At 39.8% G+C, this 23,969-nt stretch overlaps 1 protein-coding gene across 1 annotated transcript in view; it reads left to right on the forward strand.

The window, feature by feature from the left end:
- Positions 1-23,969, forward strand: part of GUCY2C (guanylate cyclase 2C) — a 44,222-nt gene that overhangs the window by 12,638 nt on the left and 7,615 nt on the right. The window contains exons 9-20 of the mRNA XM_054631904.2: positions 1,367-1,452; positions 1,880-1,991; positions 5,346-5,427; positions 8,268-8,373; positions 8,875-8,937; positions 9,502-9,573; positions 10,511-10,615; positions 11,799-11,885; positions 15,966-16,098; positions 17,916-18,053; positions 22,036-22,124; positions 22,843-22,934. Of these exons, the coding sequence (XP_054487879.2) occupies positions 1,367-1,452; positions 1,880-1,991; positions 5,346-5,427; positions 8,268-8,373; positions 8,875-8,937; positions 9,502-9,573; positions 10,511-10,615; positions 11,799-11,885; positions 15,966-16,098; positions 17,916-18,053; positions 22,036-22,124; positions 22,843-22,934 (1,165 nt within the window). The remainder of the gene's footprint in view (positions 1-1,366; positions 1,453-1,879; positions 1,992-5,345; positions 5,428-8,267; positions 8,374-8,874; positions 8,938-9,501; positions 9,574-10,510; positions 10,616-11,798; positions 11,886-15,965; positions 16,099-17,915; positions 18,054-22,035; positions 22,125-22,842; positions 22,935-23,969) is intronic.

Genomic DNA, 23,969 nt, shown 5'->3' on the forward strand with positions numbered 1-23,969 from the left:
TTGTTTTGTAGGCCATGGGCTTAAAATCACAGAATTCAATCATTAGGAAAAGACAGAGGCAAAACTTATACAAAGAAGTGAAAATGTTATCTCTCCGGGAGTATAGTCCCAGTTGTTGCTTCATATCAGAGATCTGTACCAAAACGATGACTCAAAGTTTTGTGTTTATGCCCCACCTACATTCAGCAAATATGTGTGTAGAAGTTTCCCAGATTTTCCTAAGATAGGAAAGGCTGCAGGCTTATCTTTGTTTTAACCATGGTATCTAATACCTGGCAAAATATAGTTTACTAATTCCTTCTGGAGACAGCATCCCTTTCTGAACGTCAGTAAACTTATCTCTTCTGCTTAAGTTTAAAAGTTAAGTTGCACAAACGTTTTTACTCATCCAAAATACAGCACTGTAATGTTCGTCATAATTTATAGGTTTAGTTAAAAAAAATTCTGAAAGTGATAGGTTTTGAACCACCTTCATTCTTTCCTGTGATGGAGTCTGGTACAGTAGGGATTTCATACAATAATTATTTTGATATTAAGAAGGTAGACCATGAAAAAGTTAGCATCAGTTTTTGAGGTGAAAAGGGAGAAGGTAATTGCTGAACTAAAATAATGTTGATACTGAAGTTAGGAGAAATAAAACAAGTCATCATCAAGAGCAGCAAAAGGACAATCTGAAGCTGATAAAAAAAATCCTCTTATAAAAAAAGGGGAAAACAAAGGTGAGACTTTCGGGAGTAGTGGATATTGGCTAAGCTTGTGCTCATGTTGAGGCAACTGACTTATGCAGTCAGGCTGAGTCAAGCTGTGCTGAGGGATTTGGGAAGTTCCACCTTAAAATCCTTGTGATGTGCTACACAGGCAATTTCTCAATGTGCACATTTGCTGATGTACAGAGAGAGGAGGCTAAAGGCAAAAAGAACATGGTAAAAACATTATTATTAGGCTTTCAAAAGAATAAAGGGAATGAAAGTATCCTTGTATTTCTTTTACTGCAGATAGATTCAAACTGCAGGTGGAAACAGACTATTTTGCTTCTCACTTCCAAAATGGTCTCTTCAAGGGAGGTGACTCTGACATTCTTGGTATGCTGAAGAAATCTGACAAATATATTTTGTTATAGCAACAGGGAGACTTTCCTCTTCAGTGCTGTCAGTTCAACACTTTTTATTGGATTTTGTAGAGAAAGTGTAGTGTGGTATTAAAAGAAAAGTTAAAAGCACCACACTGAGCTGATACGTATCTAGCACATACCTGAAGAAGAAAAGTATCCTAAGTATCAGAAATCCTTTTCTTTATCCCATCCCTCCTGCCCCATATTTGTGTTTCTGAAAATGCAAGCCCTCTAACGAATTCCTTGTGTCTGCAGGTGTAGTGGGTCCTGTGATTCTGGATGAATTTGGAGACATTGATACCAATCTGACCGTGCTGTACACATCACGGACTGCAAATTATGTACGTATGTGCAGGGTGCAACTGTTCAACCTTATATATGAAAGGAGAAACAGAATGCCCTGTACTGTTGCATAAGAATGATGAAAATAACTGCAGCAGGCGTGGTGGAGTGCCAAGGCATTCTGTGCATGCCAGAAAGGGGTCATGTGAGGTGTGCTGGAGACTGACAGGATTGATGTAATCTGGTGATTCAGTAAGTGAAGTGTAGCTGGTATTTTGTGGGATTGGTAAATTTATTTTCAGAGAGAGGGGAGGAATGAGAAAGAATATAGCAGCCAAGCATATGGCTACACTGAGAAATGCACCACTATAGCAGGAAAATTAATTTGAGTTTGGGCAATGTATTTATTAAGGGTAGTCTGGAGCAAGGGACAAAAGAGGGAGAACACACCTGCTGACTGCATTTCTTCCCTCCTCCCATCCGCAGTTCAAACCTCTCCTGTATTTCAACACTCAAAGCAATGGCACATGCGCGGCGACTAACAGTCCGGATTTTATTTGGAAGAATCACAAGCTGCCCAGTGATACTCCAGGCACTGGTGAGACACCTATTAAACCTACCACCTACCTCTTTGAAGACAAGTCACACAGTCCTGAGATCCACCTGCTGTGTGATCCAGCATGCTACTTTCACACTGCCCCCAGCCAGTGATGCAAGGAGCTGGGTGCAGAACAGTGTCTTTCCTTCTCCTGCCTCATCCCCACCATGTTCTCTGCCTCCAGTCCAGTTCAAAACCTTTATTTCTGTTTTGGTGCTGATACTAAGTCTCTTGAAAACTCAGTACTGTACCAGTGATTATGGGGAATACCATGGGGTATTTCAGAAGAAGTCACCCCCAAATGAATAATCTTCACTAGAATATGGTAGTGGTGTGAACTGCTTGAAAGAGTGTCCAGGAAAGGCAGCAGAATTAAGGTTATGATGAGTTATCTGACTCTGCATTTCTGTATCTGATGGATCATGGTGGCTTCTTCTTGCTGCTTTATCCTTGTTGCAGGGAGCTGGGGAGAGGACGCAGCACTGTGCAGATTCAGGGGGCTCTGAGAAGAGCTGACTCTGAAGAAAGACCATGGGAAACTAGGTTATGGCTCTATTTACACCCATACTTCAAATCTAAAATCTCAGAAATCACCACCTTCTTTCCTTTTGAGTTTTTGGTGACTCCTGGATAGAATGGATGAAGTCCCTTGTTATTCAGCATAGCAGAGTAGAGCCTCGGCAGTCTGATCAGACTGAGATTGTTTCCCCCTTTAAGACTGCTGCCACATGGTGATTGGCAATGGAAGGGCATATGCTTCAGGGTATGATATGCAGAATAAAAATTATTGCAGTGGCAGTAATTGCAAGGGTTAGTGCACAGTAGGTTAGTGTTCACCTAAGTCATTCCATCAGTAAGAATCTAGAGATGCTGCTGTTAAAAGTCTCTGCTAAAGTAGTCCCATTAATTTGCTGTATTGCTTGCCTCCATTAGGGAGTAGGCAAAGCATAACTGGAGAGATAAACATCTTCTGCTAACTAAGAGTCCATTCACAATAAGGTGGTAAAATTTAAACATTTTTATTCCTCAGTAAAGTAAATCAGATGCCCTAAAATTAGGCTTTATCCCTCATAAGAGAGGCAGGAGTAGTGGTTTATTGCCAGAGACCCATGGGAGTTACCAGGAGAAGGGAGGCAGCAGCTTTGATAAGACTCAAGTTAGTTCTGGGAAGAGCAGAGGGATTTCAGTGGAGCTTCATTTTTCATCTCTGGTCAAGTCTCTGGTCTCCCTTGGTTTGACTATGAGTGCTGTTTTTTTGCAGAGACAGCAGCACTGCACACATCAGCCACAAGGTCTCCCTGTACCAGCTCCATGAGCTTTGTGCTTTCTGGCTCCTGTCTTCTTGATGTTGCTCCAGTCCCATTCTCATCCATCCCTTGTGCCCCATAACATGCTGTGTTGTCAGTGGATCTGAAATATCCTTCAAATATTCTCTTCAGTATGTCCTTGTTTGAAGCTGCTGCACAAGGGGGAAAGAAAATTGCAGAAAGCCAATGTCTACAAATGTCAGTAGCTTAACATCTAGTGCTTAACTGAAGCCTGACACTGTGGCCAAGCCATACTAAACTTAAAGTGAAACTGCCACCCAAAGGCACTTGATTATTTTGTTTCACATTAAAAAAAAAAATAAACCTTCCTTCATTGTGATTCTAAATAAATATACCCCCCCCAAAAAAGGAGAATGGTCAAAGTTTAAGTAATCACTGTGTCTCGCTAAAGCCAGTCAAAACTTTCCATCCTGGAATATCTTTTTTCCTCTGGGTAGGTGAACAGCAGAGACAACCAGAGAGCCCTGCTTCTTCCTAAGCCATAACTGAGAACAGCTGACCCAGTTCTGCTGCCTACCTTCCTCCTAGTATTCCGTGAAAAAAACGGGAGCTCATCCATATTTTCCCCTTATTCAGAAAGTTTTAACCCTCATTCTAAACATAGATAAGATCATTCTTCAATAAAAAAACGTTTCTGGTTCCAGAGGACCAGTTAATGTCTCCCTCTGCCTCTTGTAAATCTAAGAGCCAGAAGGTGGCAGCAGAACCTCAGGGAAGGGAAATTACGGTCCCACAGCACTTCCTCGGAAAATTGTAATCTGTTTGTGGAAGCTGCATGCCACAATTCACAAACCTGAAGTTTCAGACAATTTTCATGCAAAAGTATTTCGCCCATTCTCATTTATCTCTCATTTTATAGTGGTGACTTAACTTGTGGAGGAGAACGATAGTACTGATGGTTTTCATCAGAGAGCATCAGATTAATACTAAATTACCATGAGGCCCTTAGACATACTGAAGAGGCCCTGATGAACATACTGAAAGAAAGTGGGGAGATGTGATACCCAGAACAAGAAAAATCAAAACAGAAATCTGGCTCCAAAATCTAGAGGAGTTCATAAACGGAATCCTATGTCAGATACAGGCACAAAAATTGGTATGTTGAAAATCCTTCCTCAATTGCTGCTTGATTCTGAAGGCAGCTAGTGTGTGTACATTTGGTTTTTATTTCTTTACTAATTTTGATTTTTTTTTCCTGTGTCCCTTCATTTCTGTTCCTGGGCACAGACGGAAGTATATTAGCCTCAGTAAGACTGAATATTTCAGCTCTTTTACTGTCCTTAATCAACATGGCAATCTGCAAAACTGGATTCTCCTCTGCCTTTTTTGCCTGAGACATTTGCTCAGTAAAGTAGGTTCACTCTAGTCATGTGACCACCAGCTGAAGCTCTGTGACAATGGCCTGTTATTCTTCAAATGAAGTTGGTGGCCACCAACTTTCCTTCCCAGTACCCCCAAGTTCCAAGAACAGACACGAGAGAGGCTTCAGTTTGCTTTTCCACAGTAAGACAATCATTAAAACCTTATTCAGTTCCCAGCCTTTTTCATCCTGTGTACCTGCTCAGGATTAGAACCCTTGTGGGCTCTGTAGGTTTGGGATCTAAGTCCTCAGATGCCTGAACAACATGATTTTCAAACTATTTGGCTCCTAGCAGCTTCCAAGGGTACTTTACTGGCTTTGTGCTGCCACCAGATTAATTTCCCTCTACAGGATATTAATTTCCTACTGAAGAGTACAGTCCACACAGTAGCACCATTGCCTGGGTGTGCCCACAGATTGCCCATTCCTCAGGTGGGGATGTAAGACTGCACTGCTTGGGTCATGCTTCATCCCACATTGAAAGAGGCAAGTGTCATTCCAAGGCAGTGCTGGACTTTACCAAAGCCTCTCAATTTGGATGTGACCAAAAAAGTATCCTTGGTCAGCTACTGTGATTTCCATGTGTGTATGAGGGTAATTTCTTAAATACAATATTGTTTTTCAGCATCCTCCATGAAGTTATCTTTCATTTTTTCTTTTCTGCAGGCCCACACATCTTGACTATTGCTGTCTTTACGCTCACGGGAATTGTGATTCTAGTTCTCATCATCTCTTTGCTGATTCTAAGGTACCAACCCCTTTGGCTTTCTGTTTGTTTGTCCTTGAACAGTTTTCCCACTAGGACAATGCCTTTGATCCCTCCTTGAAGAGCCATTCATTAGCTTACCTTGCAGACCTGTGTGGTTGTCCCTAGTGTGAACTCTGGTATATGCCAAGTAGTGCTTGCATCCATGGTGTTGTTATGACAGGTTAATAATCAAGGGAGAAGATGCAGCAAGGTTCAATGTTCTTGCATCTGCTAAAAAGCTGTGATTCCTATACATACACAGAAATATAAGTCTCACACCAATCTTCAGAATTTTTCCACTTTAATACCTGTTGCGGTGTGAAGCAATATCCTGTTTCACCTTTCCCAGTCCCTCAGGTGTCCCTTCCCCTCCCCCTTGCCCCCTTGCTAAGTGCTGTCCATCAATCTTAACATTCCAGCAAGGGCGTGGTCTGGTTGGTGCAGTTCAAAAGATGCTTCCCAGCCCTGGGGTCATTGACCCATCTAGGTGTCATTGTCGCCTGAGACTGCCCCCCTCCCACCTGGTTGGTGGCTCACCTACCCCTTCCCCTCCCCCTTTCCCTGGGTTTAAAAAGACACGGGACCATGCGGTCGGGATTCTGTTGGAGCTGTTACCAAGATTCAGAGATCTGTGACCATGGAATAAAACTCTGGATTAACCCTCCAGCAGAATCCATCTCCTTTTCCTCTTCACCTCACCTAAAGCCTTTCCATTAGAGGTAAAAACTGAATTCCTGCTTGCCTGGACTTGTTCCAAGTGCCAGCTGCAACATACAGCCAGCCAGGGGCGTCTCTGAAGTGAAAACACCACAGCTGCCGCCTCTGGTCAAGCAGCAAGGGCCAGAAGAGCCCAGGCACCTGGTAATATTGGGATCTTATTCCAATGACCCATCTTTGGCTTTCTTCTTTCTTCACTTATATTTCTTTAATGTATTGGTGACATAAAAGCTCAATCTAGAAGGTGGTGTTTCTCTTGAGACACTGTAGGAGTCAGAACACCATGAGGTTTTGGTGTTTTCATTGCATGGATCCATTCCTTCAACTCAGTCAACACCCTGCATACAAATTTTTTTAACAGCTTGGAATTTCATGCAGCATTATCATTATGGAAAAAGCAGAAATAGAAATAATTGATGCCTCCTTTTGATGGAAGAAATCCCACCACAGTTCCAAAGTATAGGATTTTCTTTAATCTTTAAAAAAATTTTCTTACCTGTGCCTCTCTTTTCAATCTGTATTTTTGTTATGTATCGGAGAACTTCAGAAAAAAACCAAGAAAATCAGATCTTAAGAAAAGTTTATTAGAAACAGATGCCATTCAGGCTCTCTTATTTTGAGTAGACCAATCTGTGTTGCTAACTAAAACAAGGGAAAAATCAAAGATAAAGATACACAACTCTTATACATCCAGTTGTACTCAAGATATGTAGGAGCTAATCATCGCCACATCTAAGCACTCACATACAGACAGTAAAGTTTGCAATGCCTATGAAAATTAATAAACAAAAGCAGGGACTTGTAAAATATATTATACTCCTCCGTATTTGCAGATGCATAAAATCTAAATATTCTGTTTAGATTATTAGATTATTATTGTATACATATCTTTGTGATATTCCCAAGCATCAAATATAGAAGAGATTTCTGAGACTTTTTTAGAATAAAACTTGCACTTTTAGTGTCAAAACAAGAGTAAACTTCTCAAATATAATTGCTACTGAAGATTGTCCCCTAACAAGCAAAGAAGAGAAATTCCTACGAAAATCAACAAAATGCCTCATTATTTGTTCTTTATCTCCTAAGTTTCTAGCACACTTGAACTATTCCACAGCTACCTGTGAAGTTCTGACTGCAAAGTAAAAAGTGTAAGTCCTGAAAAACATGTAACTAAATATTAGGTCTAGTAGGTTTTAATTCAGTTTGATATGTTCTTAATAACCAGCTGATACCAGTTTGAACTCTAGCGCATCCTAATGACACATAGACACACCTTACAAGATAGAACAGAGAAAAACAGTTCTTATTGCAATTCTTGGTCTTCATTTTCTTAAGAAAATATATGCTAAAAAAATGTAGTGAACAAGGGAATATTTGTGTTATTAGTCAGTAGTATGGGTTCTGCCATTTGGAGCATTTGCCAGCAGTTATCAGTGTGTTAGGATTCTCCTGCAAACTCTCCAGTCAATCCTGTGCAGTTTTTTAGTCGAGGAAGGACTTACACAAGTAAGGGGACCATTTGATGAGCACTAGCTGTCTTGTAGCTTTTCTCTAAGACTGCTTGCTCTGAATTTCTGCAGGGGAGACAGCCGTTTCTTTCTCCCATTTCCTAGGACTCTTCCCTCATTTTTACAAAACGTGCAGAATACAAGGGATACCCACAAAAAGGCACTTGATCACTCAGCACCTCCTCTCCTGGCATTGTATTCACAGCAGTTCTTACTAACCACTGTGGATGGCAGGACTTCCTTTGGCTTACATTTGTTTGTGGGACCTCTCTTCCAAGTACATTTAATAATGATAAAATCCAGATGGTCCTTTATGCTTTAAATTCTTCTGACCACCCCCAAGACTCTGGCAATTGCCTAGCAGTTGTTCTGCTAAATCTCTTCTCTTCTGCTACAGAATGAATGAGCATTTAGGCTTTCCCAAAGCTAGGAGAATGAAGGAGTTTCCTCAAACTGGAAAACTGGATGAGAGCCACAGGGCTTCTGCTCAAGTCTCATCAACCTGTCACACCATCCTTGTGTCATCCTGACGCTAGATGCTTCCCTGTCCTAATCTCCTGTTGTGGGTTTCGGTTCCCTGGGAGGATGTTCCAGAAGGCTTCTCTTGTTCTTCAGGAAGTACAGGAGAGATAATGAGCGCCGGTGGAAGAAATGGTCCCATATACCACCTGAGGAAATCCTGCCTCTAGAGACCAGTGAGACAAGTTATGTTAGTTTAAAGGTAAGAGAAGCACAGTGTCCAAAGCTGGATCTTCGATTCTGTCTCCTAAGGACAATCAATGCTGGGGTTTTGACATGTTCTGACTACAGCATCCTATGGCTCTGGTAGGATGGGGACCTGTTAATTTTATTTTTTTTTTTAACCCACACTTGCTGTATTGAAGAAATAGAGATCATTCCCCATCTAATAGAATATACCTGTTCCTATCGGTAAAGCTCATTTTATGATGGGGGAATGGGCTGGGTATTGACTTCCAGTCTCTGTTACAAATTATTTCCTGTGCATTGTTATGTCTCTATAATGCCAGAGCATGAAAACAGCAGGTGGAGGGCCTGGGAGTGACATGGATGTCCCACAATTTCTGCGGCATGTAGTGATCCTCCCTAGAGAGAGAGGTTTATGCTTCTCTGTGTAGCACACACAGACATTACTAATCCCTCTGGACCTGTCAAGTGAGGAGTAGGTGATAATTGCAAGTTAATTATTCTTCTTTGTTCTCAGATTGATGAAGATAAGAGACGTGACACCACCCAGAGACTTCGCCAGGGCAAGTATGACAAGAAGGTAACCTGACTGCAGTGTCCATGCTCCCTTCCTCAACTTTAGGAGGGCACGTTTTGGGAGGAGGTCATTCCACCTCCCCTGACCTTGCAGAATGGTTAGAATGGTTAGCTCTTATGGAAGGAGTAGGCCCTTTGTTCCCAATCTTCTGCTATGTATTTTGTTTACTGACAGAAGGCTAAATATTAGACTCCACGAACCCCTAGCCCAGGAGTACAGCAGCATAAACACAGGGACCAGAAATCTGATACATTTTGGTACTAAAGAGGTGAATAGGTCAATGGAGGACAGGCCATTTACATGCCAATTCTTTTGCATTCAGTAGAGCTATCTGCCTGATTGAGGTATATTCTTGTTAAGTTAAAATCTGCACAACTGATAGATGTAAATCCTCTGAAGAAAATATAACTCCAGTACTTATTAGCTGATTAACTGAAACTCCAACAGTGAAGCAGTAGGCAGGTGTTTCTGAAGTATTTCTTTGTATAGACATTTCTTGGAAGAGAAAGACTAATTGCTGTTGTACTAAACATATGATTTTTTCCTCAACTGGTATTTTTCCTTCAGGTGGTGATCCTAAAGGATCTCAGAAACAGTGATGGAAATTTCTCAGAAAAGCAAAAAATAGAACTGAACAAGGTAACTGTTGCACATAGAAGCTGGACACAGCAGGGCGGGATGGGGTCTATGAGTGAAGTCATTGCTTTCCACTGTCAACTCCAACGGCCCTATGTTTGTGCATGTTTGTGAGGTGGATAGGTAATGAATTCCTCAAAGGATATTGTTTGATGAACTTTATCTTTATTATGTGATCTCATCACCACTTCAGAGTCTGAATTGTGTGCCAGTCAAGCTGAGGACGAATGAAGTAATTGATGTGCTGTCATACGGCCTTACTTAATCAGTTTTTATAGCTGATGCTAAAAGGCACTGCACTCTTTTGGCTCATATCATACTAATTCATCAGTAGTGGAATGTTGTAGTTAAATCTTATTATTGAATGCCAAGTGCAGCTCTTTAAATATAAGTTACTCTCTGCTGACTTCTGCATACAGACTCTTTCAGCATGGGAGATTAATTTGGCTGCAGTACTGCATCTTTTTTTGAATGGTTACACAACACTGCTATATTGTGAATTCAGTAAACTCTAAAAATACCTCAAAGTAAACTACTGTTGTCTATTTAAATGGACAAACTCCATAATATCATGCAGCATCATTAAATTCTTATTACTTGCTCATTTACTGACTGATTCACATCATTCTGTCACTCATAATGGCTATTCTGGTCAGCTGGGAGGTTTGATAGAGAGGCAGTAATAGATACTATAGTGGGCTCTAAAATTAACTTGCAGTACCCAACAGCAGCCACTCTTATCTCCCTAATCCAGAAGATTCTGGAATGACAAATGTCTTCAAGTACTTCACTCAGTGCCTTAGCATACTCTGGTTTAAGGGAAACTCATACATCTTATCAGGGCCTGAGATAAAAAGCCATGTCACACAAATATCCATGTCCTATGTTTCTGTACTAAAAATGATTGCTTTTAAAAACAGATTAAATGTCTCTGCTCCAGCTCCTACAGATTGATTATTACAACCTGACCAAGTTCTATGGCACTGTGAAGATAGACACCATGATCTTTGGGGTGATTGAATACTGCGAAAGAGGTTCTTTGCGGGTAAAGAATTTTAAGGGTCTCCTTCTACCCCCAAATTATCAAATTTCAAAGTAAGAAAAGAGATCCCCATCTCTCTGTCTTTGACCCTCATGCAGCAGCCATGGACTGAGCAAGAGGTGGCAGGTTTCTGATTCTAAGTTTCCTCTCCCTTGCTTGGCCCTCTCCGTCCCTCCCCAGTTTCTGCTGTGTCACTTTGATGGTTCTCAGCAGCAAGAGGATGAGGTGAGGGCGAGCCAAGGAAAAGTACAGACCCAGGCCACAGTAACAGCCAGTATTGGTATTGTGTCCCCTATTGGAAGCATATAGGATTTAATTTGTTCTTCATTTTCCAATCTGTAGCTGTTGTCTCTGCTGATGTGCTTGTGTACCACAGTATGCAAGGACAGAAAAAAAGAATATATTCAATATTAGTAAGGGAGAAAAATGGCAAGTTCTGCATTATAAGGGAAAATAACCCTTATTTTTTGTTTATAAAAAGAAATGGTAAATTGATGCCATCAAGAATATGGAAAGACTTACTACTTTATTACTGGTTTATTACTACCAATATTATTTCAGTGCCAATCATGAAGTGATAATCATCAGCTCTTCTGAGGGTATATATTGTCTCTGCTTCTGTGATCATACAAAGACTGTCATCAGTAGCAGTGGTCTCTGGAACAAACTCACAGCAAGGCAGCAAAATAATTGTTCTCTAAGTTATTTTCTGGTAAACTGGCATACTCATGGAAGTTTACCTTTATCAATGGATGTCATCGTGGCTGAAAGAACTGCAAATGACTGGCAGGCAAAGATAAAGCAACAGTTTACTTTGAACTTGTTAGGCTAGGAGTAAATTGGTAGGAAATGGACTGTCAGCACAAAACATGGAAAATCCTCTCCCTTCCTTTTGCACAACTTAACCATTTGTTTCTCAGCTATTTTGTGTTATTAAAAACTTGTTTTGAAAACCAAATTCACAACCTATTTTTAGTTGCAGAAACCTCTCTTTTCTGTAGTCCCCACTTTTCTAGCTCTGTCTAAACTTAATATATATTTAATATTCCCTATTTTTTGAGTCAACTTCTGTTCTAGTGCATGTACTCTCTATAAAAACCAAAGTTGCTGGTTGAAAGGCATGCAATTTGTACACCCATATCTCATCTTCTGCTTTTTCCCTGAAAAAATTTTCTTCTCTTGACAGGATGTTTTAAATGATAAAATATCCTACCCTGATGGCACGTTCATGGACTGGGAATTTAAAATCTCTGTCATGTATGATATTGCCAAGGTAAGTGGACTGCTGACAGTGCAATGTAAATCAGCCTGTCCTGTCTTGCAGAACTGATCCTCTGAGGAGTGTAGCTCTCAAAGTCTTCTTCTTTCCTAGAGCTGTATGCCCTTCCAGCCTGTTCTCTTCTGGGGACAGTTATCTGAGGCAGGAGAAACCAGTGGCTTTCAGACTGAAGGAGGAAATAGGGGCCAGAACTGGCCTGGGGCTATTTATAAATAAACAAATGAAGTATACCCCAAAGAAATGTGGCCCAGGGATCAGAGGGTTACAATCTGCTGACCAGTGGTTCTGATAAGTAGGGCTGATGTAGTCACAAGCTCTGCAAAACACACTGCTTTGTAACCTCAGGTAAAGCATACAGAGCAAAACTGTATTTTTTCAAATCACAGACTTATTCTAATATCTATCCTGAGATGGGATCAACTTTTTCTAAACAAGCTGTTCATGTAGCATCGTGATTTTCTCATTAGAGTGAAATACTCTAGTTTCTCACTACAGCTATCCATTTCAAGCAGTTGGAGAGGGAAAAAATTAGTCATGTACAGAAACCAAGGCTGGTTTTCAGTAGCTTTCAACAGATCTTTGCTTTTTAGGTCCTTGTGGTAGGAAAAATCAATATGCACAGTAAAAGAAATTCTGTTCTACATTAGACACTTGTAACTGTTTAGCTAGTAGGTAAGGACCCTTTGTAATTCACTGGTGTAATAATTCATTATGCCTCTACAGATAATGTAGAGAATCCCCTCCACAGTCTGAGTCTTTTTGCTAGGGCTCAGCTGCTCTCCTCTTCCTATACCTGGTTTGAGTTGAACAGGCCTCCTATTTTCCTACATGCACCAGTTCAGATTTGGTCTCCACTATGAATGACTCCACTGTGTCTGTTCTAAAGAGATATTGAAAATCTTGTGCTTTATTAAAGCCCACTTAATCCAAATTGTCACAGTTTGTTGGCCTTGTTAATGACTTTCAAGTTCAGTTAACGTTCAGTTAAAGTTTCATTTAAAATAGCAGAGGAGTTTCTCTTCCTCCTCAAAACCCAGGGTATTTTTTAACCCTTTGTACGCTCAGATCACCTTCAGATGTTTCCTTAGAAAATAATGATTAGTACTGTCTCTGTTTATGAGGAAAGAGAAATCCCAGTCCCTCTGAAGGGAGTGACCAAATGCCCAATGACTCCATTTATGCTGAGACTGCACAGCCAGTCATTTGCTGCACCATTGGTAAAGGGGACATGGCACCTGAGGATGGATTGGCACAAAGCATCTGTTATGTGGCATGGCTTCTGAGCATTATTAGCTGTTAGGAGAGACGGTTCACAAACTCTTCATGAAAACTTGTATGTACCTAGGATTATCAGGAAAATTACTGTTGTTTGGATGACCTGCCAACTCTCCTATTCCTTGATACTATGGTGAAGCTTCTGGGACCTACACATTTCCATGAAATTCTAGTATTGCTTTTTCCAAACCATATCTTCTAAACCTCCAAGCACCATGTCTATATTTACTTGAATGGCTTCTCTTTTTAAAGAAGTAATTTCATGGCCTCTCAACTCCAGCTCCTCTCATCTCAGTATCTGTCCTTTTCAAGTCCAGCTGCAGCTCTCCAGGCTATTAAAATACTTATGACTTGGTGTTCCTTTGCCTTCCTTTTGAGATGCTTCTCCCTCTCCACACCGCCACTTTCATACACTCTGCTTTTACCATGGCCCAAACAGTCCTTGTACTATGCTTGCTTGAGAAGCTGCTGCATCTGTTTCTGAACAAAGGTTGGGTCTCATGTACTCCCTGGAGCAAACAGCCAAGTGATGACTATTCTTGGAGCAGTCTCTAATTCAATAGAAAAGGTGATGTGGCCAAAGAGGAAGCCCTAAATCTATTCAGTTTACTTCCCCCCCTCCATCTTTTCTTTCTTTCTTGCTATTGTAGCTGCCTCTTGGATTGATGGGACCACCTTATAACTACATGGATTTGGCCATGTGCCCAAAGAGCTCTGATGTAAGGTCTGCTGAGAGGGAATTGCAGTAATCAAGCCTTGTAGTTATTAGTGCATACACTGTCGTTGCAATACTATTTATTAAGTAAGTGGCTGCTGCAGCATATTGTGCAAGGGGTTGTAATATTCTTGCATTGTGCCAGGAAAAGGTTTGTCAGTCAGAACTAAAGCTTCAGAGCTCCAGAGCAAAGGTTACAAGAATGCTCAAATATTTGGAACTATTGTACTGAAAGCCATTATAAATTTTGAAAATCACATTGTGGGTTTTTAATAGGTTCTGTGTTTTCAGGTAGGTGCCTATGTTAGTGGGGAGGAAAGAGGAAAATTTTATCAGGGAGATTTACAAGACCTTTGCCTCCAGAAGTTGTTAACAAGAAAGCCTTGGGGTAAGGAAATCTAAATTACCTTTGCCTGTCATTTGATGCTGATACTTATTGGGAATTCTGCTGCAGTAATGGAAATATTTTGTGGCTAATGAAAGCAGGAGCTGGAAGAAGGCGTTGCTGGAGGAAAAAGGGCCTAAAGCAGGCAAAACATCCTGGGTAGTGTCATCAGGGCTGCATGCTAAAAGCTGCTTAATCAAGAAATTTGTTCCTTGGGTATACTGTGTGCACAATCTCTGTAAATTTGGCATGGTCTAGATAGGTCCAGGATAACCAGTCCAACAGCATTCTCCAGAGATTGCATCTTTTGCAGGCAGCTTGTGTCTCAGGCATACACCTACTCTGCCCAAAACTCAGCTTGTATCTCAGTGATCTCTTGTAGCATTTGCTGATCCATTCCCAATTAGGAGTAACCCAGTATTTGAAAAGAAAACCCAGCATGTCATACAGTGTATCATGACCACATGAGCCATGTAACCCTGATGAGATTCTACCAGTTATAGAAAAGGATGAGCTATACATGTAGGAGCCTAAGTGGAAGATCATTCAGAGAAGAAACTGAACAGATATAACATACCTGTTCTAACTTCCACAGGATAGAGATTGCACTTCATATACTGAGCACGAAGAAATGAGGGCTCTAGGAAGAAGAACAACCAGCAGTAGGTTATAAGATGGTGTGAGTTTAAGTAGTTCAGAAGAGTGAAATGAAACAGAATAAATAATAGCAAGATGGTACAAATTAGCATAACTACTCCCTTCTTCAGTTGACACCCACTTAATAATCTTTGCCTGCTGTGCCTCAGTGCTAGCCCCTTCTCATGCATTGCACCATATTTGAGTGTCTTAGGCTAGATCAGATAATTTAGAGGCAATGAGTAAAAAGGGGCAAGCTACACACCTCTGTATGCCGCTGTGTGTTGTGAGTCAGGAGTCTGAATCTCAGGAGATAAAGATGAAACTGTACTGGCCAGGCCTCATGCTCACTTCAGGTTTAGCTCATGGATAACTGCTGTGTATTGCCTTGTACAGAGAAAACCATAAACAGTCAGGTCAGCAGAGACATTTATGTCTGTCTAATCTGATCCTCTGTCTGATCTAAGCCCTAGTGCATCATCTGACACTCTCTCCATTGACTGCTGTGGAGCCCTCTGCTTTGCAATTACAGGATCTGCTGCAATGTTTCAGAAAACATTTCTCATGTATGGTGATCTTCAAAGACAATACAGACATAAGAAGCAATTCCTCTCACACTTCTTGTGTCCGTTGGATGAACATGTAGTTGGAAGCACTTTTTATGTGACATTCCAAGAAATCTATATTAAATTTACCCAAAGACATTTATTGCAAGTGAAATTAAAACTTTTGTGGGAGGAAATACATTTCCTTAATTACATGTGCTCTAATATTGACAAAACCAAGATGGTATGTCAGATTGTTGTTAACTAAGAGTAAGAACAGCCTCCCATGACCCACTTCCTCATTTCTCAATATTGACTGTTCCTAAGACCTTGGAAAGTCTCCTTTGTAAAATAATAATATGAAAGGGAATTGTGATTTATGCATATCCATTGCAGATGAAGTCCATCTAATTACTTGCACAGATATTATGCTAATATTCACATTCTTGTTGAGTCTGGTAACATCTGAGTGTCCCACATGTAGTTGTGCTTTCTTTCTCCTTTATTCTCAACCACAGGGGATGTCTTACCTACACTCAAGCAAAACTGAAGTCCATGGTCGACTCAAATCCACAAACTGTGTAGTAGACAATCGCATGGTAGTGAAGATCACTGATTTTGGCTGTAATTCAATTCTGCCTCCAAGGAAAGGTAAAAAAATGCCTGACTGGACTCTCCTTCACAGTTTCCAACCCAGTGGAATTTTCTTATCTTCATAGACCAGTAGGGTCTAATTACGTCTTGTACACAGTAGAAAACAATGCAACTTTGATTCATATTATAGCAGCCATTATATCCTTTTAACTGACATAGCACAATGGAAGAATTACTAGCAGACAGTGTGAGAACAAAGGAAAGATGAATATTCAGCTTTTAGTTTAGAAAACAGAGATTTCACCTGTGATTGAGATGTGAGAAACATTTTCAGTATCGAAGTCAGTCATGCAAACAGCTCTTCTCAGCAGTAGTACTGAAACTGTGTGAAGAAAAAAAAAAGAGTTAATTTACCATAAATCTTGTAATTGACTAGATACATGTGTTACCATGGTGCTCCTTGATATCATTTAAACAGTAACAGACATGACTCTGATAATCCTTGAAAAAATCTGTATTGATATGTGATGATAACTCTGTTTCTTATTCCTTAGTTAGGAATCTCATAATATATGCTCAGCCACATTGAAATAATATTAATGGCTTTTCTCTACATTTTCTATTCACCTCACATTCATAGAATATTTCTGTAAAATAGAACACTCCTTTCTACTCATCTTTTCCTTCTTACTTGATCTGGAGTGAAAAGATGAGCCCATCTGAAATTATGTCATATGAATATGTAGAGTAGAGCTTGAAGTATAATAAGCACAGCATTGTGCTGCAACTGCAGCATATGACCTGAAAAGAAACTGGTTGCAACAGGTTTGCAGAAAATTTTTACATTAAGACACAAACATACTCAAGAGTAGCAATAAGAACATTGAAAAGGACTAAGAAAAGTTCACTGAACATAAATATTCTATTAATTCTTAATTTAAATTTAAAAAAAATTATTATTATTATTATTATTATTAGTAGTAGTAGTAGCAGTAGTAGTAGTAGTAGTAGTACATTGTAATGTATTTATCTTCTTTTTTTGCTTGTAAACAGACTCAAAATTTCTGGCTACTCAGTCTATGTCCTTGATGAAAACTCAGTGTTTCACAAGAGATCCACAGATTCATTGTGGCTGGACGTTACAGCCTAATATCATAACACTGTCTTCATGGTCACTGTGTTCAGGTCTCTGTTATGTTATGTCACCAGTATGTCACAGCTGTTGTACCATGGCAGCATTCTGGTTTTGAGGTACAGCGGTATACTCATTACACTAGAAATACAGATTAATAATTTCTGTAGAAGGCAAGTAGTTATGAGCAGGTAATATTATGTCAGACTCAAAAGCACTTGAAAATTATTTCAATAGCTTCATGATATCAAGGTCATTGGGAAATATTGCCATCTTTTTATCAGACACTGTTTATAAAAACTCCTTGCACCTCCTAGCTCAATAATTTATGGCTCAGAGTATTTTTATTATAGCACTGGCACTCCTTGGTCTTATCCAGATACATAGGCTACTTCTAAGAAGTCTTTGAAACGTAGCTAAGAAGAGCAAGTTCATTGCCAATAAACATAACTTTTCTGAAGGTGTAAGAGTCTGCATCTACAGTGGAAAGTAGCAGGGTCAGCAAATCCCAGAAAACTGAAAACTACATCAGAGTTTTATCTAACCTGTATTGATGTCAGCTTCTCAAGAAAAATGCTAAAGTAGGAAATACACAATAGCAGTGGGCTCTGGATTGGATATGAAAAGAGTAAAAGGAAATATCGTTATAGCCAGTGGATGGTCTGAGAAGGATCACCCTTTTTTGCAATTGTTTCTCTCCTTTCCCCTTTACATCATCCTGCATTGCCATCTGTATCCTCAGACCTGTGGACAGCTCCTGAGCATCTCCGGCGTGCTGATGTATCTCAGAAGGGTGATGTGTACAGCTATGGGATCATTGCCCAAGAAATCATCCTGCGCAGAGAGACCTTCTACACCAAACACTGCTGGGACAACAGAGGTAATTCCACTGGACTCCCCTCTATTGCAGCCTTCTGGGATGGTTGTAGCTGTAACTGGCCCATTCTCCATGTTTTCTGAAAGGCACTGTCTCTGATAACTGCTTGAACAGCTGCTCCTTTCTCTGTGGTGAATGAAGAGCCTGTTTGAAGGATCTCACTGTGGGGGCAAGTGTCCCTACTTCTGTAACTAAAGTTTGCATTGAGTTTTCTTGCCCTTCCTCTTCCTTCTCACCTTGAGCCCAGCATTACAGAAGTTAACATTATACAATGCTGTCCAGACTTACTGTAACATTTAAAGGCCTCAAAGATTTTTCTATTTTGACTTGGAAACAACATGTAATATGCCATTTATTTTAGGCAGCATAAATCAGCATTGTCAACACAGAAAAAAAAAACTCAGCTGCATGACACAAGAACAGTTGGCATTTAAAAACTGGCAATTCAGACTTCATTCAAGCTGGTTATAATTAACTTTAGCAATTTAACTTCTGTCAGAAAAATAATCTCCTCCTGTAGTGCATCTATTAAACCCTGTATTGTGCATTTTAGGACATTGTTTTTGAGTAGCTGTTGTGGTTTTAAGCCCAGCTGGGAATTAAGCAACATGCAGCCACTTGCTCAACCTCCCCTCTGTACCGTCCATCCCCCGGTGGAATGAGGAGGAGAATCAAAGTAAAACTTACAGGTTGAGATAAGAACAGTTAAATAATTGAAAATAAAGTAACCCCTCACTGGCAGGGGACCTGAAACAAGTTTTTAAAAAAGTCCTTCATTTAGGATAAATACAGCTTAGCAAAATACCAAAACATCAGTGTGTTACCATTCTTATTCCAAAATCAAAACACAACATGCTAACAGTCTCTGAGAAGAAATTAGCTAGCCTAGCTAAAACGGGGACAATATCCACTCCTATCCAGCCCAGTCAATCCCAATTCCCAGGATCCAGGCATTATTATGTACTAAAACTGACAGAGAAACATGTGTGGGTTTGGGATATTCCTAGTGACTAACAACAGTTACTAACAACAAATTTAGACATAGCCTTTACCTCTGAGTCATTCTGTTAGATCCGCCTCACATTTGTTAAAACATCTAGAGCAGCAGCTCGACAGCCTAATAGCCCTTTTACTGAGTCACATTTGAGAATAATTTCTTGGGCATCTTCATCGTCCTACACTATCACAAATCTGTGTTCATATTTGGGGAAACACAGTTTTTGACATCACCAACTCTATAATAGAAATGTAGATCTAATGGAGATTAGAAATGTCTGTTCTCCTGAAACCAAACTGTTCAGGATTCCATGCTTAATGAAAGGTAGAGAAAATAAAGCCTTTCTCTTCCTATTTCTTGGGAAGAGGCAGGCACAATCCTTATGAATGCAAGAATTTTACAGATATTGCCAACATGTAGAAAGTGCAATGCCCTGCCTTGCTCATTTTGACTTGTAAAGCAAATCTATAGCAAGCTACATTCTTTTAATGGCTTGTTGAGCATTTGCAGTCTTTCTGTGTTGTGTTAATGCTATTAAGTTAGCCTCAGACATAGTGTTTCTTTGCTTTTCTGAGATGTGGTGGCATCCTCACTGCTCTGTCTTTGACCCTGGCTGTCACAGCCAGAACCTGGTTCCTTGTTTTATATTTGACCTGTGTCTTAATGCTGTATTCTGTCTTTTTGGAAAGACTGTCCCTTTCAAACAGCAAGAGGGCAATCAATGGAATTTAAAGATTTTGTAGCACCTAAGCTAGGTACCTAACAGCACCTAAGTGATGTTGCTGGAGATGGTTACATATTAGCATGTGAGGTAAAACAACAACAAATTTACTAGGCGTGAAATCTGTTTGCTAAGTCTGGGTCCACTGTAACGTAAAAAATAATCTGCTTTGTAAATTTCAGGTGAAATTTTACATTTTCCATTCACCAAGGAGATTGTTTTCTCCACAAAATCTTTTTTCCATAAAAGCATTGTTAGATGTCTAGATACACATTGCTGGTCTAATGGCTTCTGGTATTATTCTTGACTTTTGTTTATGCAAGTTGAGTAAAATGTTCATCAGTTCATCAAATTTCATGTAACAGAAAGGAATTAGTTTTATTACATATTGCTGAAGTCGCTCCTCATTTAAATGCCTGATTCATTCATTAGCCAAGATGAGCAAGACAGTGAACCAACTTATTCAAACACTCCTGCATTTTGCTTGTGGCATCATCTAACTTTGGAAGACAGTAGCTTAAACTTGGGGTGACCATTAATTTACAAATGTCCAAGATAAAAAGAGGGGGAAAAGTACCAAATTAGAGTCAGTGGTAGTGGATGAAGAAATGTCCCTGTTGTATGTTAGATTAATTTGGTTTTTAAGTCACAAGAGAAACTCTTTCAATGGCTAGGCTATCAGAAGTTAGTCTCTGCAAATTAGAAGACATAATATTAATATTTCAGGATAACTGATATAACTACTTCTCCAGGCTTAAATGACAGTAGCAAAGATTGTGTTCAGACTTTAAAAGACTTATTTTAAAAAACCCCACACCTGAGCTCCATCCACCAACTTAGCAAAATTAAACTCTACTTTCAGTTACTCTGTGAGCCAATTTTCTCAACATGAAAATATGTATCAATCAACTTAATGTAGAATAATATTACTGCTAATGAGAGAGAAGAAGTCCCATGACAGGTATACAGAACTGGATTTCTAATGTGTAGAAGTAGGTCATAGTCCTTTTCACTGACATCTCTGCAAGAAGCTGTTCCCCATCTGGTTACTCCACTCTTCTGCAGAAACACCTCATTCACTGCTCAAGACTCTGAAATCTTGCCACGTACCAATGCTCAATTCAAGCTGCCTTTTTGTTCCACTACTTTCTGTCACTGGCTAATTGCAGTATTGCTAATAGGTGCTGTTACTTCCTCTCTCAGGTGTGTGTCCAAGCATGGAAAGCCAGCACATTCCTCCTGCATACATGAGCCCTACACAGACTTTCTTGTCTCTTAGCCCACAGAAGACTTCTCAGCAGTTTCTCTCCTCTATAGCATTTGGGAGACTCAAGTTTCCTGCTCCTTCTCTAGTCTGTAATTTCTGTACCAAAAAGTCGGAAGCTGCTGTATCATTTTGGGGTGATCATGCACATTGGCATGTTTAGGCATCTGTAGCTGCCCTAGACCAGTGCAATTATAGATCTTCCCCATGTCATTATATGCTTCCTTCAGTAAAATTGTATCCAAAATATAATCAGACATTATTAATATAAATAATCTGTTCTGATTCACAAATCCCTTTCAATTTCCCTTAACTCCAGAGGTAAAAAATTACTTCTCTTTTTTAAACACCTTCCTTTCCCTGGAATTCTTGAAGTCTGCAGGAAAAAGACAAAGGAAGATGTTTTTGCTTTAGTTCTCTCTTACTGTGCTTAAATTGAGTTGTGCAAATGCAGCCTGATTTTGATGTGTTCAGATTCCAAATAACTTTCATAGAATGGGTTTTATGACTAGGAGTACAAATGAGTTAACAAATGCAATGCTTTTAACCCATTTATATGAATAGCTTAGTTTTAAGGAAGTTAAGCATCTGCAGGATGATTTGAACTGCTCTAATGAGCGGCGTATGTCTCCACACTTTTGATCAAGTTGCAATGGGCTTTTCACATTGTTTTTGACTATAATTATACTTCATGCTGAGAGGCACACTAATAATGCCCAACATTCATTTGGGAAGATGCCATAACCATGGTATCTGCTGTGACCAGTAAATACTCATGTACATTTCTATTTGTTTTGCTTTCAGGGACCTTCAAGCCAACCTTTTTTGGTCTTGTGCCATATATTTAGAAAAGCTTCAAAGTTGAAATTCACATCAAAATGAGGGAACTGTGGTCAAGAGTTCTGTTTGTACAGTACCTTGTAACATCATAGACTACTATAGACAATGACAATGTCCTTCTTATGCTTTTTTGTTTAAAACTTTGATCTTTTTTGTGTACTAGAGAAACTTTACAGAGTGGAGAATTGCAAAGGAGTAAAACCTTTCCGACCAGACCTGACCTTGGAAACAGTGGGAGAAAGGCAGGCGGAAGTAAGCTAATAATTAACAAAGCCATTTTCTGGGTGAAGAGTGGAAGTCCTGGCCAAACTAAAGCCTATGATCATGGGAAGGTGGAAGCTATGCATTTTATTCCAAAGGCCCTAACTTGTGGCAAGAAATTGCATTCTATAGTTGTTAGCAGCAATGTGGAATACGAGTCATGGAAATTATTTCACTGGAAACAAATAGACATTTATGCTCTCACTCTTCTGACCTCTTCTAGGTTTCTTTGAGATGGGATGAATTACACCTCAAGTATACCTCTTTTCACTGGTGTAGTCCCTATGGCTTCTTGCGTGGATGAAAATGTCTGTATTGTAGATATTCACATATTCATCAATCAGCCCCATTCTTTTTGGCTGAATCACCAGTTTCAGAAAAATCCCAAACATGGGATATTGGAAATTACCACAGCATTTACCACCATCTCAGTAACTGTGTTTGACACCAGTCTGCAAGACTGGATCCATTCACTTGCCTTTCATTTGTATATTGCAAATTCGAGTTAAGATCATGTCAGTAGTCATCACAGAGTTGAGATGCCTGCAATGAGTGTTGTAACCATAGGTTCAAGACAGTTAGTCACCCAATTTAATATGTTGCTAGTCAAGAGTAACCGGAAATTCCGTAATTAACTAGTGCTGTTTAGCACTACTGTCTGTCAATATCCATTACTCAGGTAGACTTTTCCTTAAATTTTTGTTTGAAGGTATATACACTAGTGGAGAACTGCTGGGAGGAGGATCCAGAGAAAAGGCCTGACTTTAAGAAAATTGAGAGTACTCTGGCTAAAATATTCAGGTGAGTAGCAGGGGCTTTTTGTAAGATGCTCCAAACTCCTTCTCTATTAGAAAGCTCATATTTTTAAGTGTGTAAATTGATATGATTACGATTCAGTCAGTGAAAAACCTTAATGTCTTCATTTAGGTCCTCTTTTATTCTTTGGCAGAAAAGTAGGTGAGCATGTGCATATGTTATGTATACATACACCTGTGTACAATTTCCTAGTTGAGTGAGGGTGAGATGATCACCATACTTCAGATTGGTACATTATGAAAGTAGCAAGCTGGATAATTAGGGATTTTCACCAATCAAGTAATTCCCTCCTCATCTCGAGTCAAGAGTTGGATAGTGACTCATGTCATTTAAGTTTTGGTAAACGAATGCACATAGATGTTTGAATGATGATTTGAAAGTTTGGATGGTCCCAAATTAAGCTGACTAGAAATGTTGAGTTGTAACACACAAGTATTAATTACAGGGCTCTGGTGGTACAAAGTTGTGGGGAAATAATAAGGCTCATAGCTGGATAAACCCAGTGGGGTTACACAGGCCTTCCACCTGGACAATGCTGCATTGTTCCTGCAGAACACTGGTCTGAATTAATTATTTCAATGACCAAACCATGAGCTTTTAATCACTTCTCCTGGGTCATTGCTTCCAGTTTTTAAGGCTCTCCCAATCAACAAACCCCAACAGCACCATTTGACATTTTACATGGGCAGGACAGCTGTACTATGCATAACAATGTATCAGCTGAATAAACTTTCTGCAGCTGAATATAAAGGCCTCCAGGTTCAGCTCCTAAGCCTCCATCCTACAAAAGCAAAGAGGTTACCTCTTGTCACATGCAATATGGGTGGGTCTAAGATGATGAATCCCTGATACAAAATTTGTTTGAAGTAAGAGTGATTTTGAAGTCCTGTTGGATACAATACTAATCTGACTCTTCCAGTCAGCCTGGTCCCAATTACTTTCAGACTGCTTTGGTGAGTGCAGGCTGCCCAGACAAACATGGGTTTGAGTGGCTCATGTTACCACACTTCTGCTTCCAGG

The sequence above is a fragment of the Agelaius phoeniceus genome, chromosome 5 (genome assembly GCF_051311805.1).
Source record: "Agelaius phoeniceus isolate bAgePho1 chromosome 5, bAgePho1.hap1, whole genome shotgun sequence".
In the NCBI taxonomy this organism is placed as follows: domain Eukaryota; kingdom Metazoa; phylum Chordata; class Aves; order Passeriformes; family Icteridae; genus Agelaius; species Agelaius phoeniceus.